Below are 20300 nucleotides of genomic sequence, written 5' to 3' on the forward strand. Positions count from 1 at the left end.
TTGTATATATTACTTTTCATTGTTAGTGGCAGGGTCCGCCATTCCCATGCTGGTTTCAGATAACCTTCAAATACACAAATGAGTGGTAGACAGCTAACGACAGAGCATGTAATCCAGTTACTGTTTGTAATTTGCGCTAACTGATATCAGCCTCACTTTTCTACAGACGTATCACAGCTGGATTAAGTAACTGCTCATGCTAACACGACCTTTCCTACTGTGAACACAGTAAAACACACCTGCAGTTGCCACCAGTGACCACCAGGGTCTAAAACCAACCAGGACCGAAATTTGTAGGATCAAAAAGTTTAACTGATTATTATTTAATTAAATCTGTTTTACAAACAGTGGCTGTACAGCTTTATTATTATTATGGTTATCTGTTTTTTTTCACATTTCAGCACTTCAGATGAGTGACATGAAATGAAATGAATTAGAAACATTAAATGACTTGGTTCAGTGAGGACATCAGCTTGTGCCGACTCTTTCTGATATATGATGCCACTTGCTTTCAGCTCAAGGGAAAAAAAGTTTGTCCTGCTTTGTTAATGCTCTCCAAAAAAAAAAAAGTACAGTACAACTTATGTTCTTCAGGTGCGAGCGAAGGAGGAGGAACCTGAAGGGAGTCAACACCTCCAGATACTCCAGGTGTTTTCAGGTATCATGCTCATGTTTCACCCACTGAAGCAGATTGTCTAACAGGGGGAGTTCCCTGCTGGCGAAGCCGCCCTGTTAGAAGTTGGGTTTGTGCTTCTTCACCTCCACCATGAGGTGGTGCAGGTTAATGAGCTCTGAGCGGACGGCAAGGCTGCGGAATGTCGGCTGATTCAGGACCTTGTGGAAGCCGTGGTAGTACTGGATCAGCTGGGTCAGAGCGCCCTGCGGCAGAAACAGGAAGTGATGTTTTGTGACTTCATGGTGATTACAACACTTCCTCTTATGTGGAAATGGAAGCCACTCAACAGACAGAAAAGACTGTAATATCAACTAAAACATTAACAGATTATTCAGTCATGATAATAATCATTAGTTGCAGCTAATTCAGTCATTCTGCCTTTATTTACACACGGACAGAACACAAAGCTCTCTTTTAAACACTTGACAAGTTTGCAGCATCTAAACAAAAGCATCAATATATTATTGAAGCATAATCTCTAAAACATGTATGTGTTGTCTTAATAAGCTCTCTGAAAATACTCTGGTAAACTGGTCAGAGTACTGAGCTTCAACATCTGCAGTACATTATTAAAATAAGAGGGTGCAGCATGTCTGAAAGCATACTTTCCTTTTCCTGGAATCTGAAGTCTGCAAAATGTGTTTGACGAGTTCCAGATCTCCAGATGAGTAAATGATACTTAGTGCAGCATTCTATGTATTTGGTCAAAGTGGAGCTAATTTCAACCAATTGTACACACTGGTAGGTAACATAAACTAAATATATGTTTTGGATGTGAAGTATGAAAGTAACTCCTAATGACTAAGTATACTGAGAGTAACAGTACTAAGAAGGGTGTGATATGAAAGCACTTAGGTAATGTACAAGAGGCAGGAGCTTTGTTTTGTTGTTGCAGTGGTGCAAACACATGCATGGTGAAAATGAAGAGAGCTACCTGAAGTTGAAAAAAATGAAATATTATATAACCATGTGACAAAGCAGAGCTGGTCCTGACCTCCCTGGGCTCTAAGCAAAACTCAACTACCATGCTACTAGTGTTCCCATTACAATCCTCTGATTGGCAGCGTATAAGAAGAGAACCAGAAGTGAGGAAAGCAAACAGAGAGCTAAAGCCAAGAGGGAGTGAGACCAAACCAAACTTGTTACATAAGGTAAGATTATTTTTCTTTAGCCATTAAGCTCTTTAACAATAACGTTTCCTGACAGTTATTGTTCACTGACACAAGGAGAATAATCTCTGTTCTTTCAACATTGGATTGCATTGTTAAGGTGCCAACTGGCTAACTAGTGTCACGGTGGTCTTCCGGTGTCAAAACCACTATCTGGAGAGTGGAGAGTTATTTCGTTTCGCACAGCCACAGAATGTACATGCTGGTTAGCTATAAGCACCTTTGGGTTGTGTTCATGTGCGACTTTTTGGCCGAGATACAGCAACGTAAAGCGATGCAGCAGAGGACCTACATTACTGCTAGTTCTCTGAAGTTAGTTTGGTGTGTTTGGGCCTTAAGATAATTAGACAGAATGAGGTATAAACAAACAAAATTCATTGAGTGGAATATATTTCCCCAGATTTCAAATATGAAATACTATTTATCTATGGCTTTGCTGAATAATTTACGGTTACAGAGAGATGAAAATCCATATTGCCCAGTATGTCCAGCTAATCAACAGTTTCAATTCAATATTTAATCAATAGTAAAAGTCAATCCACTGATTTTTATCTTGCAATAGTCCAGAGTTGTAACAAAACCTTAACTAAGAAGAAACATTTTTTTTAAATTTAAAAACAATTTTTCCAATGAGGAGTGCTATCACACCCATACATACATTACATTACTACTCTGGACAGGTACAGAGGTTGGTGCCACTGGAATGTTTTATTTGTGTACATCTGCATATGAATGCATGTTTATGTACAATGTGGATATCTTTTCCAAGCTGCATATGTATGTAGTGTAGATGACCTGGCATAAACTCTTAATGTGTGTGTATATATGGTGCGCGTGACCTGACATAAACTTTATATCCTGACGTGACTTCAGCTAGATGATCTGGCGTGACTCTGGCCAAATTTGGTTATACAATTGTTCTCAGAGCTGGCTGGCTGAGCAACAGGAAAACAGTAGCTTAAGTGAAAGGAAAGACCTTTTAATGTGCACTGTTTAAATGTTTAAAGCTGTAGGTGTGTCGACTGATACTGCTTGATTGTCAGGCATTATAAATTGTCATCATGCACTAATTCTTTGGCTTTCTTGCGAGTACACCCTCAAATGTCCAATCCTATGTTTTGAGACTCTTAATTATACAACAAACACAGCCTGAAAGTGGCTGGCAAGCGAGCAAGACACAGACGGGGTTACATCGGCACTGCCCAGCTAGGATAACAGGAGAGACTGTAGCGAGAGATACACTGCAGGGTAACACATCAACTTAATTTTACTGCCTTTGTGGACATCACACTTGGAGATGAGAGAACAGTTTACCTCACCCGCAATTTTGCTCTTTTCGTGAGCAACATCCTCTCACGTAAGTTGTATACATTGACACCCACCTATACACAAGGGGGAGGTGGGGCACGATGCAACTTGCCATATGCATAAATTAATAGGTAACTGTACTTACTCATATGAGCTTGACAGAAATACACTGCAGGAATTGTTGAGGAGATTCTAGACAATTCACACAAGTCACCTGAGACACCTTAGATGTTGTTGTTGTGTTGTGGCAGTGCAACGCACACCTGTCCTGTGTCTCACCTGTATGATGCTGGTGCCGTTTTTAAAGTTGGTGAAGGACCTCATGACGTCCTGACTCATCGACTCCACTGACTGTTTCCATGTGCTGGAAAACCCTCGAACCAGCTGAGTGATACGAGCTGCAGGACACACACACACACACACACACACACACACACACAATTAATCACGTGACAGTGTCTGACAGCGTGTGATCACACTTAAAACAGTGTCGGGCTGTTGCGTGTTTGCTTTCACATGCTAGAGGGACTGTTCGGATAAAAAAAAACCCTGTAAGGGCATGATGCGGTAAATGTGAGAGGAAACTGCAAGATATGTCAAAAAAAGGATGTGGGAAGCTGAAGATCTGAAAGTCAGCGGCGTCTGACCACAGCAGAGAAACAAAACTGATGAATGGAAGCTGTTCATTATGCTGTAAAACGAAACTAAAGCCTGAGCTGAGAGACTCCTGCTCAGCTGAAATCTATGAGTCAGGATGTTGGAAGCAGCAGGTCTGTGAAGCTGGTTTTCATTAGTGTACTCTTTAATTCAATGTTATTCCTAAGCCCTGGCTTGTTCCATATATCCTCTGTCATTCTTTCTTTAAAATACAGTTTTAAATGCTATCGACTTAAAATTGTAAATAAAATGTACTTTGGAAAAAAAAAAAGAAAAAGGAGAAATAATCTAATAATAATAATAATAATGATAATGAGGGCGGCACGGTGGTGTGGTGGTTAGCACTGTCGCCTCACAGCAAGAAGGTTGCCAGTTCGATCCTGGGTGTGGGAGCCCTTCTGTGCGGAGTTTACATGTTCTCCCCATGTCAGCGTGGGTTCTCTCCGGGCACTCCGGCTTCCTCCCACAGTCCAAAGACATGCAGACTGGGGACTAGGTTAATTGGTGACTCTAAATTGTCCATAGGTGTGAATGTGAGCGTGAATGGTTGTTTGTCTCTATGTGTCAGCCCTGTGATAGTCTGGCGACCTGTCCAGGGTGTACCCTGCCTCTCGCCCGATGTCAGCTGGGATAGGCTCCAGCCCCCCCGCGACCCTCAAGAGAATGAAGCAGTTAGAAGATGAATGAATGAATGAGAAATAATCAAACCAAAACAAAACGGCTTTTCTCACCTTCCTCGTTCTTGAGTCGGTCCAGCTGCCCTTTCTCCACCAAAGCCTCGGCCTCCTTCACAAAGGCGATCATCCCTCCGAAGGGGGGAGAGAGAATCTCCTCGATAAACTCCTGGAGAGGAGAGGAGGTTAAAAACATGACAGTTACGGTCCTCCAGTTTTGTTCATTTAAGATTTTAGACTTAAATCTGGTTAAATTTAACAGTTAATTACAAGAATAATTAAGTTTACTTTCACTTCATAGTATTTGTTCATATACATTTATTGTAAAAAAAAAAAAGTACTTTGAAAGCTGAAGTGTTATCAAATTTTTTTTGAATGAAATGATTTTGTCTTGAAGTGCATTACTCAGTGTTGTAAGTGTTTTACGTCATTATAAATGTGAGTAATTCTAATGATAAAAACCTCTGTGCTCCTTACTGTGAGCATCACATCCATTTCTAAAATTCAGTTTTAACCTGTTTTTACTTCTCTGTTTGATGCCTACAATCATAAATACACTGTAAAGCCAAAGTATTGGTCTGTTTATGGAGTCGATTAACAGTTTTAATATTCCTGCAAGTGTGTCAGAATGACCACACTGTGCACAGAGAAGACACAGGAGAAGAAGAGTGTATAACAGAGCTTGAGGTTTCCCATCATGACTCGGTGATGTTTACCTGTGTCCTAGCCAGGAGCAGCTGTTGGAAACCTTCCACCTCTTTACTGTCGTCTGCTGCCCTCTCCTGGAAACCAGGGGAAAAACAGTTATAACACAGAGATTTTAGCATGAGTTGTGGGTTTTAATTTCTCACAGGTAAGAGGACAAGAAGCAAGCACGACAAGACTTGTGATCAACAGTTTCACATGACAAAAGGTGACCAAGAAGGAAATGACAAAGAAACAAGGACACAGGGGTGCAGGTTTTGAAGCTCACCATGAGGACGCTGAGCATCATGTCGTAATTGTTTATGAGGAAGATGAGCTGGTCTCTTCTTGATGGAAACTCTGCGGCCATCTTCAGCACAAAGTTTTCAACCTCAACCTGAAAAACAAATATTCATGTTTCATTATTCACGACTAATTCAGTTTGTGATAGGCTAACTTAGGCACATTTACTTTAATTTCAGTGGAGCATGTGATGCAACCGTTGCAAACAGATATTTTTTCATTCTTGTATGAGATTTTTGCTCCACAGCTTACTTTTAATACACTTGCAGGTATATTAAAATTTTTAATCAACTCTAGAAACAGCCTGTTACTTTGGACTTACTGCACACTTTAAACTGTAGCTATGAAACTGCTTACATCCAGTGAGTAAAACTGTAAACTAAGTGGATTAATGGTTGTTTGAAAATGAAGGATACACTTCAATCATTTTTATGACAAAATAAAGACTCATTTTTTTTTGCCTACCTTTGAAACTTTAACTGTTGTTTTCTGAACAAACAAATTAAATATGATGACAACCATTCAAAGCTTAATGTGAAAATCTAAACAAAAGCTTCAAATTTAAAGAAATAACACATTCAGTAGATACTTCCATACTTTTTCAATACCCCTTCTTTAAAACTACACAATCCCCTTCAATTAGACATTTGATAGTAGTGGAAGTACCAAAGCTACAAACGTGTTTTGTAAATATACAGTCATTATTAATTTGATGCCTACAACATGTTCCAAAAAAAGTTGAGACAGGGGCGACAAAAGAGAGAAAGTTGTTAAATGCTCAAAAAACACCTGTTTGGAATCTTCCACATGCGAACAGATAAATTGGTAACAAATTAAAGTATCATTAATAGGTATGAAAGGGACCTCCTCAAAAGGCTCAGTTATTCACAAGCAAGGACGGTCACTTTGTGAAAAACTGCGCAGGCAAATAGTGCGCTGAGAACAACCTTTCTCAAAGCACAATTGCCAAGTATTTAAAATTTCATCATCTACAATCCATACTATCATCAAGGACTCAGAGAATGTGGAGAAATCTGCACGTATGGGGCAAGGATGAAAACATTAAACACCTGTGACCTCTGACCCCCTCAGCCGGCACTGCTTTAAAAACCAGCAGGATTGTATAAAGGATATTACTACATGGGCCCAAGAACACTTCAGACAACAATGATCACTGCATCAACACTGCCCAAGTACAAATGCTTACAATGGTGTAGGCTACATACGCAGGCTACGGCATAGGCTCTGCATAGAGCTGATGCAGTAGAATAAATCCACCTTTACATAGCATCCCAACTTTTTTGGAAATGGGGTTTTTCAGTTTTTCAACCAGCTGCATGAGATAAACAGCGGGAGTGAAACTCAACTGGTCCTCAACCAGTGGCTGTATGGCATTCTCTTAAGCAACAAGCCCACCACGTGACTGGAGGTGTGTATTCAGTGACATTTTCTGTATCAGCAGGTTGGTAGTTTTAAAAAGGACAAAAAAAAATCCTATTTTTTGTACCTAGGACTTTTTTGTAGAGGTATTGAGTATCGTTTTTGATCACAGTTTATCGTATCAAAGTTTAAAATTGTGATATTGTGATAACCCTACTCCTGTCAGTCATGCAGATTATTGTTTGCTGTACTTACAAACATATTAATATTGTTATATTTGAAGAGGTAAAACTTCAGCAACACATGGAGGACCCTGGTGAGGGCCAGACTGTTTTTTTCCATGTACCATTAAAGTAGGTCAAGCTGTGCTGGAAATCCCTCCTCTCCTTTTGTTGTATAAATAACTGCTTTGTTACTTTCTGACGTATTTGCTTGCTTTGGTACTTACCTGGTTACTGACTTACAATGTGTCAGTTGTCATTTTCATACTTAAATTTTATTTCTGTGCTATTAACTTGATTTGTTCCACAAATACTTTGATAATTTGACCTGTTGTGATTTATTTGCTATTTGGCGTGTTTACACAGTCTGTAAACACTTCATGTCCCATCTCCTTACACGCTTTTATATTAATGTGCATGTGTGTGTGTATGTGTGTGTGTGTGTTCTACCTGCAGCTGTCCCAGCAGAGCGTTGGTTCTCTCGTTGGGAAACGTCTGGTTGATGCTGACGATGGCAGACGAGAACTCTGCGTAACGCCGCGTGATCTGAAATCAAAAAACACAAACTCACTGAAACACACTGTTGTGACACGTGCGATCCAACACATGAAGGGTATGTGTCCATGTGTGTTTGTCCTTGTCTGTGTGTGTTTGTAGACCTACGTAGTGTGGTCTGGTGTCCAGTACTCCCAGTTTCTGAGGGTCTGTGTTTCTGATGCTGTGGATGTTCATCTCCAGAATCATCTCAAACCTCGGCCACAGCAGCTCCAAAACTGCCTCCCAGTACCTGACACATAGACACACATAGACACAGGTGACAACACTTCAGATTAATTAACTTTCTGAGATTATTTTATGCACCTTTTTCAAAACACTTTAAGGGTGCTTTAACACTTGAACTGTTGTCTGGTTCATTTGGTCCAGCTTAGAGGGAAAAAATGACACATACAATGATACATATGCTGCATATCACTTCTGGTTTCGGTTCCTGTTCACACTGACTTTTTACAAACTAACCAAGAGGAGTAAACATGAAGTTCCACTGACAGACAGTTAACTAGTTGACTGGACAGTTTTGGCGATTGATATCCTGCATCATCTGGACCCACATGAAGTCAAATTGCGGGAACTGACAGACACTTAGCAGCACTTAAATGTTTTTTATGTGTATATTTAATTTGTTTTGTGTCACAATGAGCTTACGGAGAAATAACTGATCATAAGCATTATTAGTAGGCTGTTACTAGACTGCAATTTGATTGCATGTTATGAAAATGACGCAGAAACATGATGAAAAGGAGGTACAGTAATGATTCAGGTCTTATTACTGTCATATCGCTCCCAGACACCTGTTAATGAACTTAATAAACTGACAAAGTACAGGGAGTTTGTTAAAATGATTTCAACAGCTTTTTAATCAGGGAAAATACCCAAGCTGACATTCATACATGTTAACACGGTTACACATATATGTTAGCATAAATAGAATATAGTCCTTATAAAGATTATTTATAAGATTGTGGACAGATTTAACGATCAGCAGATGAATTCATTAATAGTTTAGCATCTGAAAACCTGCTCACATATCTGCTATTATAAAATCCTGTGGCTGGTTCATTTGCTTTCACACCACAAACGAATAGTACCAGAGTTTGTTTGTAACTGCACCGAGACCACCTCTTCTAGAAGGTCTCGGCCCGGTTGTTGTGGGGAGCACTTAGGGAGCAAATGAAGTGCGATTGCTCTGCGTCATCTCTGCAGACACGACTGAGTGACTTTTAAAAAGACACATCAGTGAGTTTCACAGTTGGGGGATTGGAACATGAACATATCAGCTATCAGTAACTGTCCGAGGACATTGCTGGTTGCTTGTTTGAGGGGGCGATTTTTGTCATGTCATTTTGCTAATTTTACTGGTCTGCCTCTGAAGAACGAGTGCTCAGTGGGCAGCTGGCACAGCGCTAAAACAAAGTGTGGAGATAGGTCTGGCTATGTGAGACTACTCAGTGAGTTAACATAGTTACACAGAGAGGCCAGCGATGGCAGAGAGACAGCGGGGAAAGCAGCATGTAGAGCCAGCATATTTTCACATCAACTCTGTAAACAAAGGAAAACTTCTGTATTTTCCAACCTGGACCCTACTTCCCATGTTTTTGAGTCTAATTGACCAATGGGAACAACAATTTTTAAACAAGCCACTGACAGGCTCAGATTGTTGTTTTAAGTATCTGACAACATTATGAAAATGATCCTACAGAGAAATTAAACCTTTTTCTTTACTTTTTGCTGTCTGTTTATTATTATGAACAGGTCTCGCTCAAGAAGAACACTCGTTCTGAAATCTTGCAAGAGGTGACTTGTTGCAGGAAAACAGTGGAAACATTTGTTGCCGGGAAGAATTTGTTGTGTTGGAGTAGAGAAAGTGTAGCTTAGCGTTACTTAAAAGATTTTAATGTCATGGCTAAATATTTGACTGATTCCTGTGAACCATTGTATTTTCTTGTTCAATGAGACCAAACAGGTGTGAGAATATTTTCTTTCTTGGCATTTTTTGAGTTTATCTTTAAATTAAGCATTTCCGTCTCAAGACTAAGACTAAGACTAAGTCTAAAATAGCTCTCAAAATTAACACTGGTTTATTTTGTTCATTTTGATTTATTTTGACGAAAAAAGCTGAGTAAAATTGTGGAAAGTAGCAACACACATCTTCCAACTGAAACTATGGGAAAGCACTGCCTAAACATCAGCATGAATCAATCACCAAATGTTGGTCTGATGGTGGCCAACTGGACATTTTTAACATATAGCCCAACCCTAGTGACTTTGAAGACCACTCAGGCACTGAAACTGATTCACAATACCTGCTGAATTTCCAAAACTACACTGCTGTCTGTTCCCTCTACCTGTAGCTTTTTCTCCAATGACAAATACGTATCTTTTTCTTTTTGACTATTGAACTAAATCAGATCATTAATGGGACACTGACTTGTCGAGAGCAGGGATGGTCCTCTTGGCGGTGATGGCTCTGAACCGGAGGATGATGTGGATGCAGAGGAAGATGGCGATGCTGTCGTAGCAGTCGGACACATACGTGGACATGCTCTTCTGCAGAGACAGACAAAAAACACAGACTGAATGATACAATATGACACCATGCTGTCTCCAATATAGAATTAAGAAAACATTTAGAAAGTCATGAACTTGAGGTTTGCACAAAACAAAAGGCTGCAGAGCATCAACTATGACCTCCATCATTGAGAAGACAAACTGTGTTGTTCATACCAGAAACATGCTGAGAGTTTTCCCCATGATGCTGTTGAAGAGGTCGAGGGCGGAGTTTCCTGCCACCATGAAGAAGTCGGAGAGGAAGAGGTACTCCCTGCAGCCATTGTCCAGCAGAGCATAATGCTGGCTGCGAAACAGCGTCTCATAGGGATACTGGAGGAGAAATATAACTAGTCAATATACTGTTTGCATCTCGATTATGAAACCTCTCATTCTAGGCGTCCAACAAAGCATCACAAGAGGCCACCAGATGTCAGTGCTGATCAACAGTGTACACCTCAGAACATGTTGATGAGTGAAGTGCCACATGTGGCCGCGCTCTGCTGCTCGTGAGTTTGGGTTTCCTGTGTAAACATGTCCTGGTTTAGCCCTCAATCCTGCTTTGTCATCCTGCCAATCACTAAAGAGTAAACACATTCTTCTTCTGCAGCTCATTGTGCTCTCAGACTGCACGGCCAAAACAAACACCTACTTAAAAATCCACAAGCCATATGCTGTATAAGCATTAAAATTTTACTCTGCAGCCAGGATCTTACCAGTATTTCAAAAAGAGAGATCACATCACCCCACCTTACTGACTACTTGTATATTTTAGAATGTATTAAGTTACCTTCCTACATCTGCCATAACTTTTCATTTCAAGGACTCTCAGCTCCTCTGCTGCCTTTCTTTCATATGTTCCTGATGTTTCCGCTTCCTTCTGTTTTTATGACCCTGAACTGTGCAGCATCCTCTTGAAACCTTAGAAGTTCAACGGGAAATTAAATACCTGTCTTTTCAATTTGGATTTTCAATTTGGGATAATCCTAGTGCCTCAGATTTGGGATTTTTATTCTTCTGCTATTTATTCATTTATTTTTATTCACTTTTTAGTTATTATTCTTTTTGTTGTCAAACATTTGATTGTTTTTCATTGTTTGTTTTCTGCCTAAAATTAGGGCTTCATGCAGGACCCAGTCATGCCACTAGATTAATTCATGAGTGATTTAAGTGAATTTGTAACATTTATCCATTTTCTTCTTTTCCTATTCAGAATTTTCTCTGAGGTACGAATGAAATTCACAAGTTTCATACGAGTCTTGCTCAGACAGTCTGCCTTTCTTCACAGCACAAAAAAAATGTAATTTGATCTGAAACAGTAATGCCTTTTATCTGAATGAATCTGCAGCAAAAGTTTCCTCTGAGATCAGTAGTTGTTGGAAGATTCTCTTCCTCTGATCATCCTCTGTTATAAAACCGAACGGCTGCAACATCATCTCTTCTAATATCTCAGTGACAGTCGAATGACCTCCTCTCATATTAGTCATGGATGCCTTAGCTTGAAAATATGTTCTTTTAGCATCTAACTTCATGTGAGACCTTTGCTCTTTACTTCTTTCACAGTAGAGCTCTGCTCTGATGACAGCTACAAATGTAACTCTGGACTCTGCTGAACTTTGTCCTGTTTCTATCCACTGATCTCTGACATCTCTCTGAGATGTAGAAGTCTTCTTTTTATTTGTTAGGAACATTTTTGTGAATGAAACTTTCCCACAAATGGAGCAGAGGATGCAGCCTTACTTGGGCATTTTTAGAAGCTGATAATAAACTCTCTGGAATGAGTTCCTCGTCGTAAACAGGTGACATTAATCAGCCTGAAATGAGAGATTCAAGTTTGTGCAGTGAAAAGAGTGTAGTGAATCAAGAGTGTAGTGAATCTGACTTGAAACCCTCTATTGTCTTTAATCCTGTTTTGTGAAGCCCTCTAGGATACATCTCTACATTAAAGTGCTACAAATATATTATAATTATTGTTACTATCCATCCCTGATTTTTTTGAAAGATTAACAACTTATACAGCAAATGATGAGGACTTAAACTGAACCTAATAACTGGCAGCAGAGCAGGTAAAACTGTAGTGTTGTTGTGTTGTCGACAGTTTGTGCCGTCTCACCCTGCTGTCTCCTCTTTGAGCTGTGTGTGGAACCAGGATGGGACCCTCCAGCTCAGCAGGACTCAGTATGGCCCCCCTCTGGCCCAGAGTGAAGATGGTGTTCCTGCTCTTCAGAGACGGTTTGGAAAAGAAACCTGCAGCAGTTAGTCAAGGAGCTCCAGGTGTTGTATAAAACAAGCGTTCACACAGTTTCATTTGTGTCATCAGGGTGTTGGCAGGCGCCCTCAGGAGTCATTAATGAGCAGATATCTGATCTAGGTGTTCTTATGTTCGGTATGCAAGTGTGTCACCAAGGTGTGTCTTTTCATCTTAGTTCACGCATTTGAAACCCTTTTCACATACAGTGCTGGCATCAATTATCTGTGTTGATGGCGCACACACTCACTAAGTGATGGGCCACTTAAACAGAAAAACTTCAACCATTTGGCTTGTATGAGGACATAATTGTCGAAAATGTATAAATCTTAAAGCTGGGGTAGGCGGTTTTAATTTGGTGTCATTAGGCAAAAATCCCTTTAGTCTTTGAGCACACTGTAATTCAAGTGGTTTGAGAGAAAACCAGACTTCTGCACCTCCTCTTGGCTCTGTTTTCAGGCTTTAGAAAATCTTTGACCACACTTTGGCCAAACGCAGGTCAATGACGTGCATGACCCTTCAGATGATACAAGCCTGATTCAATGGTGGAGAATCCTGCAGAGAAAGTTGCTATTCCAGCATTGGCAGGAACTGCCTACACTGCAAAGCAACCCAAAAAAGGAAGATGGACTTATCAGAAAGAGAGTTAAAAAGAGAGTCTGACAACAAATACAAAGCACGTGTCAGTATCGGCAAAGTGTGTCAGAGAGAGTTAGAAAGAACATATTGCTAATCATTTAGCCCTCTGCTAATGAGAGCCAAAAGCTCACGGCTGGGGCTTCAAGTTCTGTCCCCCCACCCAAATCTGGACAGATCTGACACCAGATCAGCAAACTTTTTGTTCCTGCTAACATACTGGTTAGCCTTGCTGCTGCTGCTGGCCACCAGCCTGCTTTACTACTGCCACTAGAGGTCTGTTCTGGAGCTGCTGCCCACTCTTCTCCTGGGGAAGCAGTCCACAGCTGCGAGAAGTGAGGTGAAGGGACCGTGGGCTGGCTAGCAGCTAATTCTTCTCTCATTTGGTCTGATACACAGAAAGAGAGAGCGGGGCAAGGGGGGAGAGAATGCGCTGCGAGCAGCTCTCCAATGAAATAGGATTAAGTAAATCAATGTATGGGAAACACTTGGTTAATATATGAAGCCCATGCATATGCCTGTGGTCATCTGGTGGGAGGGGCACAGAAAAGAGCTGTTCCCTTTTCTAGATGTCTACCTACCCCAGCTTTAAACACTCCATCTAAGTCGGTGTGTGCATCTTTAAGGTCTGACAAACTTGTTGAATGCATTTCCTTCCTCTTAAAACATCTGCAAAGTACCATAATACCATTTAATTTTAAATCCTGCATTGTTATTAAGCTTGCAGTCTTCTTTTTCACCATCCCTGTTCATGCTTTGCTGCATTTCCATGATCAGTGAATGAGTGGAATAATGTTTAAAGGATATCTTTCTTGGCTGTGTCTTCGACTCCCATCAGGTCATCTTTGTCTGCGACCTCCTCGTACTGCAAACAGGACAGAGAAACATCATGTCACATGTAAAATGAGAGAAAAACACAAACACTGAAATGCTATGTGTCGTGTTCACGGAGGTACTGTGATAGAAATGCAGCGCTCCTACAGCCACAGCACTCCCAGCTGCAGACTGACTGACCTCCAGTCGGTTCACCTCTTAGCTGCTGACACAATAACCCTCTCAGACATACTGAATATTCTCTTTATTGAAATTTATATCAGTTTTATTTGTTTAACTTCAACATGTCTCTTTTTAGTGTGTAGTGTGAGATCTATGTATTTAAACTTGGCTTAAAACAATTAATTTAGGTAGGTTGAATAAAAGGAACATAAAAGTGTCCCTAAGCTGTAAATCAGGACAAAGCACATGGGACCAGAGCTGAGTCTTATGGTTGTTGTGTAAGGATTCATGTTACTGTACGTATGTGTGTGACTTTGATGAAAGAGTGATGAATCCACTGACCTGTACTTTGAGCAGCCTGCCGCTGTATGACTTGAAGTAACTGTAGTAAATTTTGCTCATCGTATCCACGTACTCGTCTCTGATCTCCTTGGCAACTGTTCTCTCATTGGCCAAGAGGAACTGATAGAAAAATCTACAACAAGATGAAACAAAGAGTCAGAAAGTGGAAGTTAAACTGTCAAGGATATGAATTACTATTTACAACTCCACATGACCTTTTTTATACTAAGAAGGGTTTTGTAATATTATTTTCTGTTGTCAGTGGCACAAAACTGCAACTGTTTCCCGTTACACTTCCTAATAAAGCTAATGTAGTGTACCAACAGGAACTTCAAAAATATTTTGTGGAAAAGTTTTAAGTATGAGACTAAAGGCAATTTAAACTATGTCAAGTCACAAAATGTTCCACGCAAACTTGGAATAATTTTCCTGGACCTTTTTGTTTTTTACACAAGAAAACCTCCAATTAAGAACTTAAATAAAGAGGAGTTGATGCATTCGTATCTTTTAAGGCCTACACAACTTTAAAAAGAAAAGAATCAGAGAACCGTCCAGCAGGTGTGGCTGCGCTCACCTGTACTTCAGCAGAGTGTTCTGTGGGATCTGGTAGTTTGTCATCGGCTTCCTGAAGGAGTATATCTTCTGAAGAATGAACTCTCGGATCTTTGACACCGCCTGAAGTAAGGAAGAAATATTGATATAGTTCCATATCAACAAGAGTTTTACTTGTAATGAAAAACAGAGAAAATCTTCTTTCGATAAGTTTTTAATAAAAGAAAAGAGATAAACGAAAATCAATCTACAGTGTGTTTTGGGCTGCTCAAAACACTCCCAAAATGAATATTTTTTAGTGTTTTTGCATTAATAATTGTTTTTCATCTATCAAACCTCTTTTATCTTTAAAGCCCCAACAATTTGTCAATTAATTGATTACTTGAACGGTTGTAAGGATTTGCTGCTGTTCTTGGTCTTGTAGTATATCTATTATTGTGGGGGTCTGGACTGTTGGTTGGACAAAACAAGACAACCATGCACTTCAGACCATGCCCTATGGATCGTCTTAATAGGGCCCTCTGAGTCTCACCTTGAGTTTAAGGCGGTCCACGATGTCCTGGATGTCAGAGCAGGCCAGCGTCTCCCTGAAGCTCAGCTCTTTGGCGAAGTTGATCTTGTTGTTGAGCTCGTGGAGCTGCTCCAGAAACTCCTGCTCTGTCACAGGACTGTCCAGGATGGTGCTACGATGACACGGGACAACATCAAACCAACACTTGACTCTTCTTCTACAGTGCATTAGACGCAACAATGTCACAATGTGACGGCTGCTTTGAGTCCCCGCTCTCTCTGTCCCACTTACGAGATCATGGCTCCAGGCACCACCAGCTCGTCCACCAGCTGGCTGAGTTGGCTGCGCACCGCCTGCCTGTTCTTCAGCCGGACATTCATGCTGACCGACTGCTGCTGCAGAGTCTGGATCTCACTGCTGATGGAGGACAGGTCGCTCTGGAAGCCGCTCAGCATGCCCTCCATACGCTAACAGAAGGAATGGACAGACAGAAAACAGCTGTCTTTCCTTGTGGATCATTTAGATTCTATTTTATCTTATTTCAAAAGACATCATGCTGCTGTTTACACAGGAGGAAGAGGACAGAACTCTATGTTTCTTGCTTTTTTAAATTGTTGGTTTTGTGCATAACAAGTTAATTTAGAGGCCTGAAATCAAGGGAAACAGCAAAAACTGAGATAACCAAGACAAAACAGAGATAATGGTGAAATGAAGGGAAATTGCAGGCTAAAACCTTAAACAAATTGTGGGTGACTGCAGAATCATGCTTCATTTTATATCTACAACATCTGCATTTTAAAAACTAGTACATGTTTAGGGAGTTTGAAAAGACAATGAGTTATATCATCATCCAAACATTCACTGATTGGTCCATTATCCGAGCAGGCTAAAAAATGCTGTTTAGCAGAAAAAACTGAGCTGGCAACGCAAAGTAAAATGCAGACGTCCACATCCACTGTTCTGTATTCTTTATATCTTCCACTGACTCATGCTGAGCTCATCATGCACAAGACTGTGGGATCAGGATGAAGATGTGTCGTCTTACCTCCAGTATGGAGTCACAGGCGGTGATCTGGTTGTGTAGGAGAGCAATGTTCTGACTCTCCTTGATGTCTGACAGATAAACAGTCAGGAAAATAAAACTGTACTTTCAACATGCTTCCCAAAAAAAAAAGAAAGTTAAGAATGAAAGTAAAAAACTAAATGATGACACTGTATGTTTCTGCAAACCATGAATACATTACATTTGTACTTCTTAATGTATCATATAAACATTTTTTAAATGACATAGTGTATGGTGCTGACTTTGTCACTAGGAGATGTAGGGGATAGCTGATGGCGTGATGCCTAAACAGGATGTTTGCCACTGTTAGAGACAACAAACATTAAAACCAGCTGTGATTTTGTAAATCATAGCTGCCTTTCCAGCAACTTTCAAGGCACCAAATGAGAGTGTTTTGTAGCAACCCATTGTTGTTACCTGGATGGTGCCATGAACTGTGGTTATTTTTTTTGTGGTGTAAGAAAAACTGAATATGTACTCACAATAACTGTATTTTAAAACTTCGATAAAAATAAAACAACATGGTTTAAAAAAGGAAATGGGATAGAGAGGGAGACTCATAGTAACTTGCTAAAAGACTGTGAGAAGTCCGGGGCTGTTTATAAAACATTCAGGACGCCACAGTTTATTCCACACTACTGAGGCAGCTCCTCTTTTGGAACCACCGTGGAGTTGGTAATAGTTTCGCTTTCAGCCATGCTTGTTGTTGCCATGTCTAATAGTACAGTATTACGTCAATATGTCAACAAGTCAAAGTCGCGAGTATTAAGGTATTAATTTTTCAGATGATATTAAAAATTATACCAGAATTATCATGAATGAGATGATATGGGACACTCCTAAGTAGGACTCCAACAAACTGGCAGTTAACAGGTCAAACTTCAAGAAAAAAATGCTGTAATTCTCTTATTATATCATCACAACATTCAAAAGATACAGTCTTTGATGGAGACCTGCTCAATCCTCTGCAGCTCTGACTCCACCTGTTTGGAGTACTGCCGGAGGTCAACACCCTGAACACAGACAACAAGAAAGACCACCGTCATCACATTTATTATACACACACTGTATTGTGAAAACATGCTCAGATTACTGGATAATAATAAATAAAGTTTTGAGTTATACAAATAGATGAATTATTTGGCTTCATGAACCAACAAGAGTGGAGTGTTTTCTCACTCACTTAATCTTACTGTAAACTGGACTTACTATCTCATTTGTTAACTACAAACATAATAATGACAGTGACAGCAGATGAATTCACCGTTTTGAGTGCCTCCTTCACGAGGTCATCTTCCAGATTGGCCTGGATGTGAACTGCAGGAGACAGAGAAGAAAAGTGTTTGTGACAAATTAAACTTCCAACAGAAACTCGGGACAACAGGTGAACTTCACCAGGTCACAGCTTCTCTTTAACACTGGGTAAACGTTGACAGCAGAGCCCTGTTATTACTTTAAACTTGTAATTGTACTTTAAACTTGTAAGCAACCCTATAATCTGGGTGTGGCTTTAATAAATGCAAGAGAGCTGCTGCAGGTTGTAGAAATGTTAACTTAAATAAGTTACAGTATTGATGATCAGTTTTAACCCAAACATACACTGAAATCATATTGCTTGAAATTATCATTCTGAAAGTGTCAGGCCAACCAGGCAGCTCCAATCATTTGTGCTGTTCTCCTCTGCATACCAAACCCAATATGAGACATATAAATGATAACTGTTGCCTTACTGTCCACTTCATCCAAGATGAACTCATCAGTGGTGAGGTCCAGTTCGCCCAGGTTGAGGTTAGCGATGTCTCCATCAGTCTTCTAGAAAATAACACACATAATTACACACAAATGATTACTTCATTTATTAGACTAAGTTATTAGTCTAAGGTTGTGATAGGTCTTTCTTAACACATAAGGAAATTATACTTGGGATTGCAAAAGCTTGAGAAATCTCAGGGAATTTTCCAAGGAAAGTAAACCTTAGGAATTTTGGAAACATATCAAAAATAAATATTGTACCTTTTAATGGAGACCTTAGATGTAAACATAAAATACACATAAAATCAGAATCTGTCATTGAGGCAAAGGCATTTTTTTTTTTTTTTTTGAGAAAAGTGTTTTATTTTGGAGGGGGGTTCACAGGGAATGTATTTTCTTTTTCTTTGCTTAAAACTGCTAACAATGTTAAATGAGTCAACTCATTTAACTAAAGTGCAACTCAACTAGATTGATGATTTTTTTTAAAACTTCTTTTCTTAGTAGGATTTACAATTATGTCTGCTTATACTAGTAAGAGTAAGAGGTTTATACCTGCATATGACATGGTAAATACAGCCTGAGCCAATAACCCATATGCTTTCATTTTATTCCCCTTAATTCCCATGTGAAGTTTCCACCTTGAATACTTTGCAACCCTAACTGCAACTAAGGATTATTGTCATAATCGACTGATTACTTACAGTGGTGGAATGTAACTATGTACATTTACTGTACTTAAGTACAAATATGAGGTACTTTAATTTCACGCCACTTTATACTTCTTCTCCACTACATTTCAAAGGGAAATATTGTGCTTTTACTCCACTATACTCTTTGACTACTTTTGTTATTTACAAATTAGGATTTTTGCGCTCATCATAGGAAAATATTCAAGTGCAGCTGAAAACATTAGTCAGTTGATTAGAAAATCAATTGGCAACTATTTTGATAACTATTTAAGCCATTTTTTATGCAAATACATTTCATGGTTCCAGCTTCCTAAATATAATGACTTGATGCTTTTCTTTCAATTAATTTTATTGTTTGGACTTAATAAATCGATTTTATTTCTTCTGCATTGAATACTTTAACTTTTATTACTTGAATACATTTTTTTTTATAGTACTTAAGTACCATTTTCAATGTAGGCCTTTGACTGGTAAAGGAGTTCTTTCACTGTGTGGAATTAATACTTATACTTAACTAAAGAAACTGAATACTTTCTCCAACACTAATTAATTAATGACAATTAACAATTTAATGTGTGTCATCAATGTATCAGTAAATATGGGAAAATGATAATCACAAGTTCCCACGGCCCTTTGCTTTATGAATGATTTGATGATTAATTATTCAAAAGTACTGTCGACCAAACGATTTCAACACCTGTGACGTTACACTTTTCCTGATGCTTCAGGAAATCCATGAGCTTCGTGGTGTTTTGACAGGATGCTAACAGCTAACGCTGCATTAGCTTCAAGCAACACCAGTACACTTTGTCAAAAGTGGCAATGTGGGAATATGTTGTTCACTGTCACAACTACTTAATTCTTCTAGCACGATAACGTACACTTCAGTCTGCTGAATGTAACGTTACAGTTCATTGATAATAACTGTCTCTTGTTATGAATGCTAACAGGATACAGGAACGACGGAGCGCATAAACAAACAAATATTTTAGTTTTCCACAACAACTGCAGATTCAAATAGAAGTACTCAAATGTCACCTCATCTTGTAAATACGCCATTGCGACTTCTGTCGGGTTTCCAGCTGTGTTTACATCGAGAGCAGCTCCGACAGCTGCAGCAGCCACCTCCGCCATTGCGGCGAATTATGCTAACGTTGAAAAAACTAGAAATAGAAAGTTCCGCCACGTCGTCCGAGAAATCAAAGATGCGTCTTTGCGTTTATGAGCAGACACGAGATATTAATATGACTATATAATGTGTGTGAAAAATAAACGCGAACAAAATCAGTTGGTGTTTATTTCGTGTGTCTACGCTGATATATATGTGCCTGTTT

The 20300-nt window shown here is 39.6% G+C and overlaps 1 protein-coding gene across 2 annotated transcripts; it reads right to left on the reverse strand.

The window, feature by feature from the left end:
* Positions 1-377: 377 nt before the first annotated feature.
* Positions 378-20288, reverse strand: vps52 (VPS52 subunit of GARP complex). Of its 2 annotated transcripts, none has more exons than XM_049603261.1 (20): positions 20005-20288; positions 18256-18334; positions 17790-17842; positions 17463-17538; positions 16508-16575; positions 15754-15929; positions 15484-15634; positions 14974-15074; positions 14400-14532; positions 13869-13926; positions 12291-12424; positions 10355-10510; positions 10059-10177; positions 7736-7859; positions 7523-7618; positions 5458-5565; positions 5201-5266; positions 4542-4653; positions 3433-3551; positions 378-879 (listed from the first exon to the last, which is right to left on the reverse strand). In XM_049603261.1, exons 1-20 carry the CDS (start codon positions 20098-20100, stop codon positions 733-735), a joined length of 2172 nt encoding a protein of 723 aa, XP_049459218.1. In that variant the 5' UTR covers positions 20101-20288; the 3' UTR covers positions 378-732. The 2 variants fall into 2 exon arrangements, with proteins under 2 accessions (XP_049459218.1, XP_049459217.1); XM_049603260.1 differs by having other exon boundaries at positions 18256-18337.
* Positions 20289-20300: the final 12 nt, after the last annotated feature.

This window comes from Epinephelus fuscoguttatus, linkage group LG17, assembly GCF_011397635.1.
Source record: "Epinephelus fuscoguttatus linkage group LG17, E.fuscoguttatus.final_Chr_v1".
In the NCBI taxonomy this organism is placed as follows: domain Eukaryota; kingdom Metazoa; phylum Chordata; class Actinopteri; order Perciformes; family Serranidae; genus Epinephelus; species Epinephelus fuscoguttatus.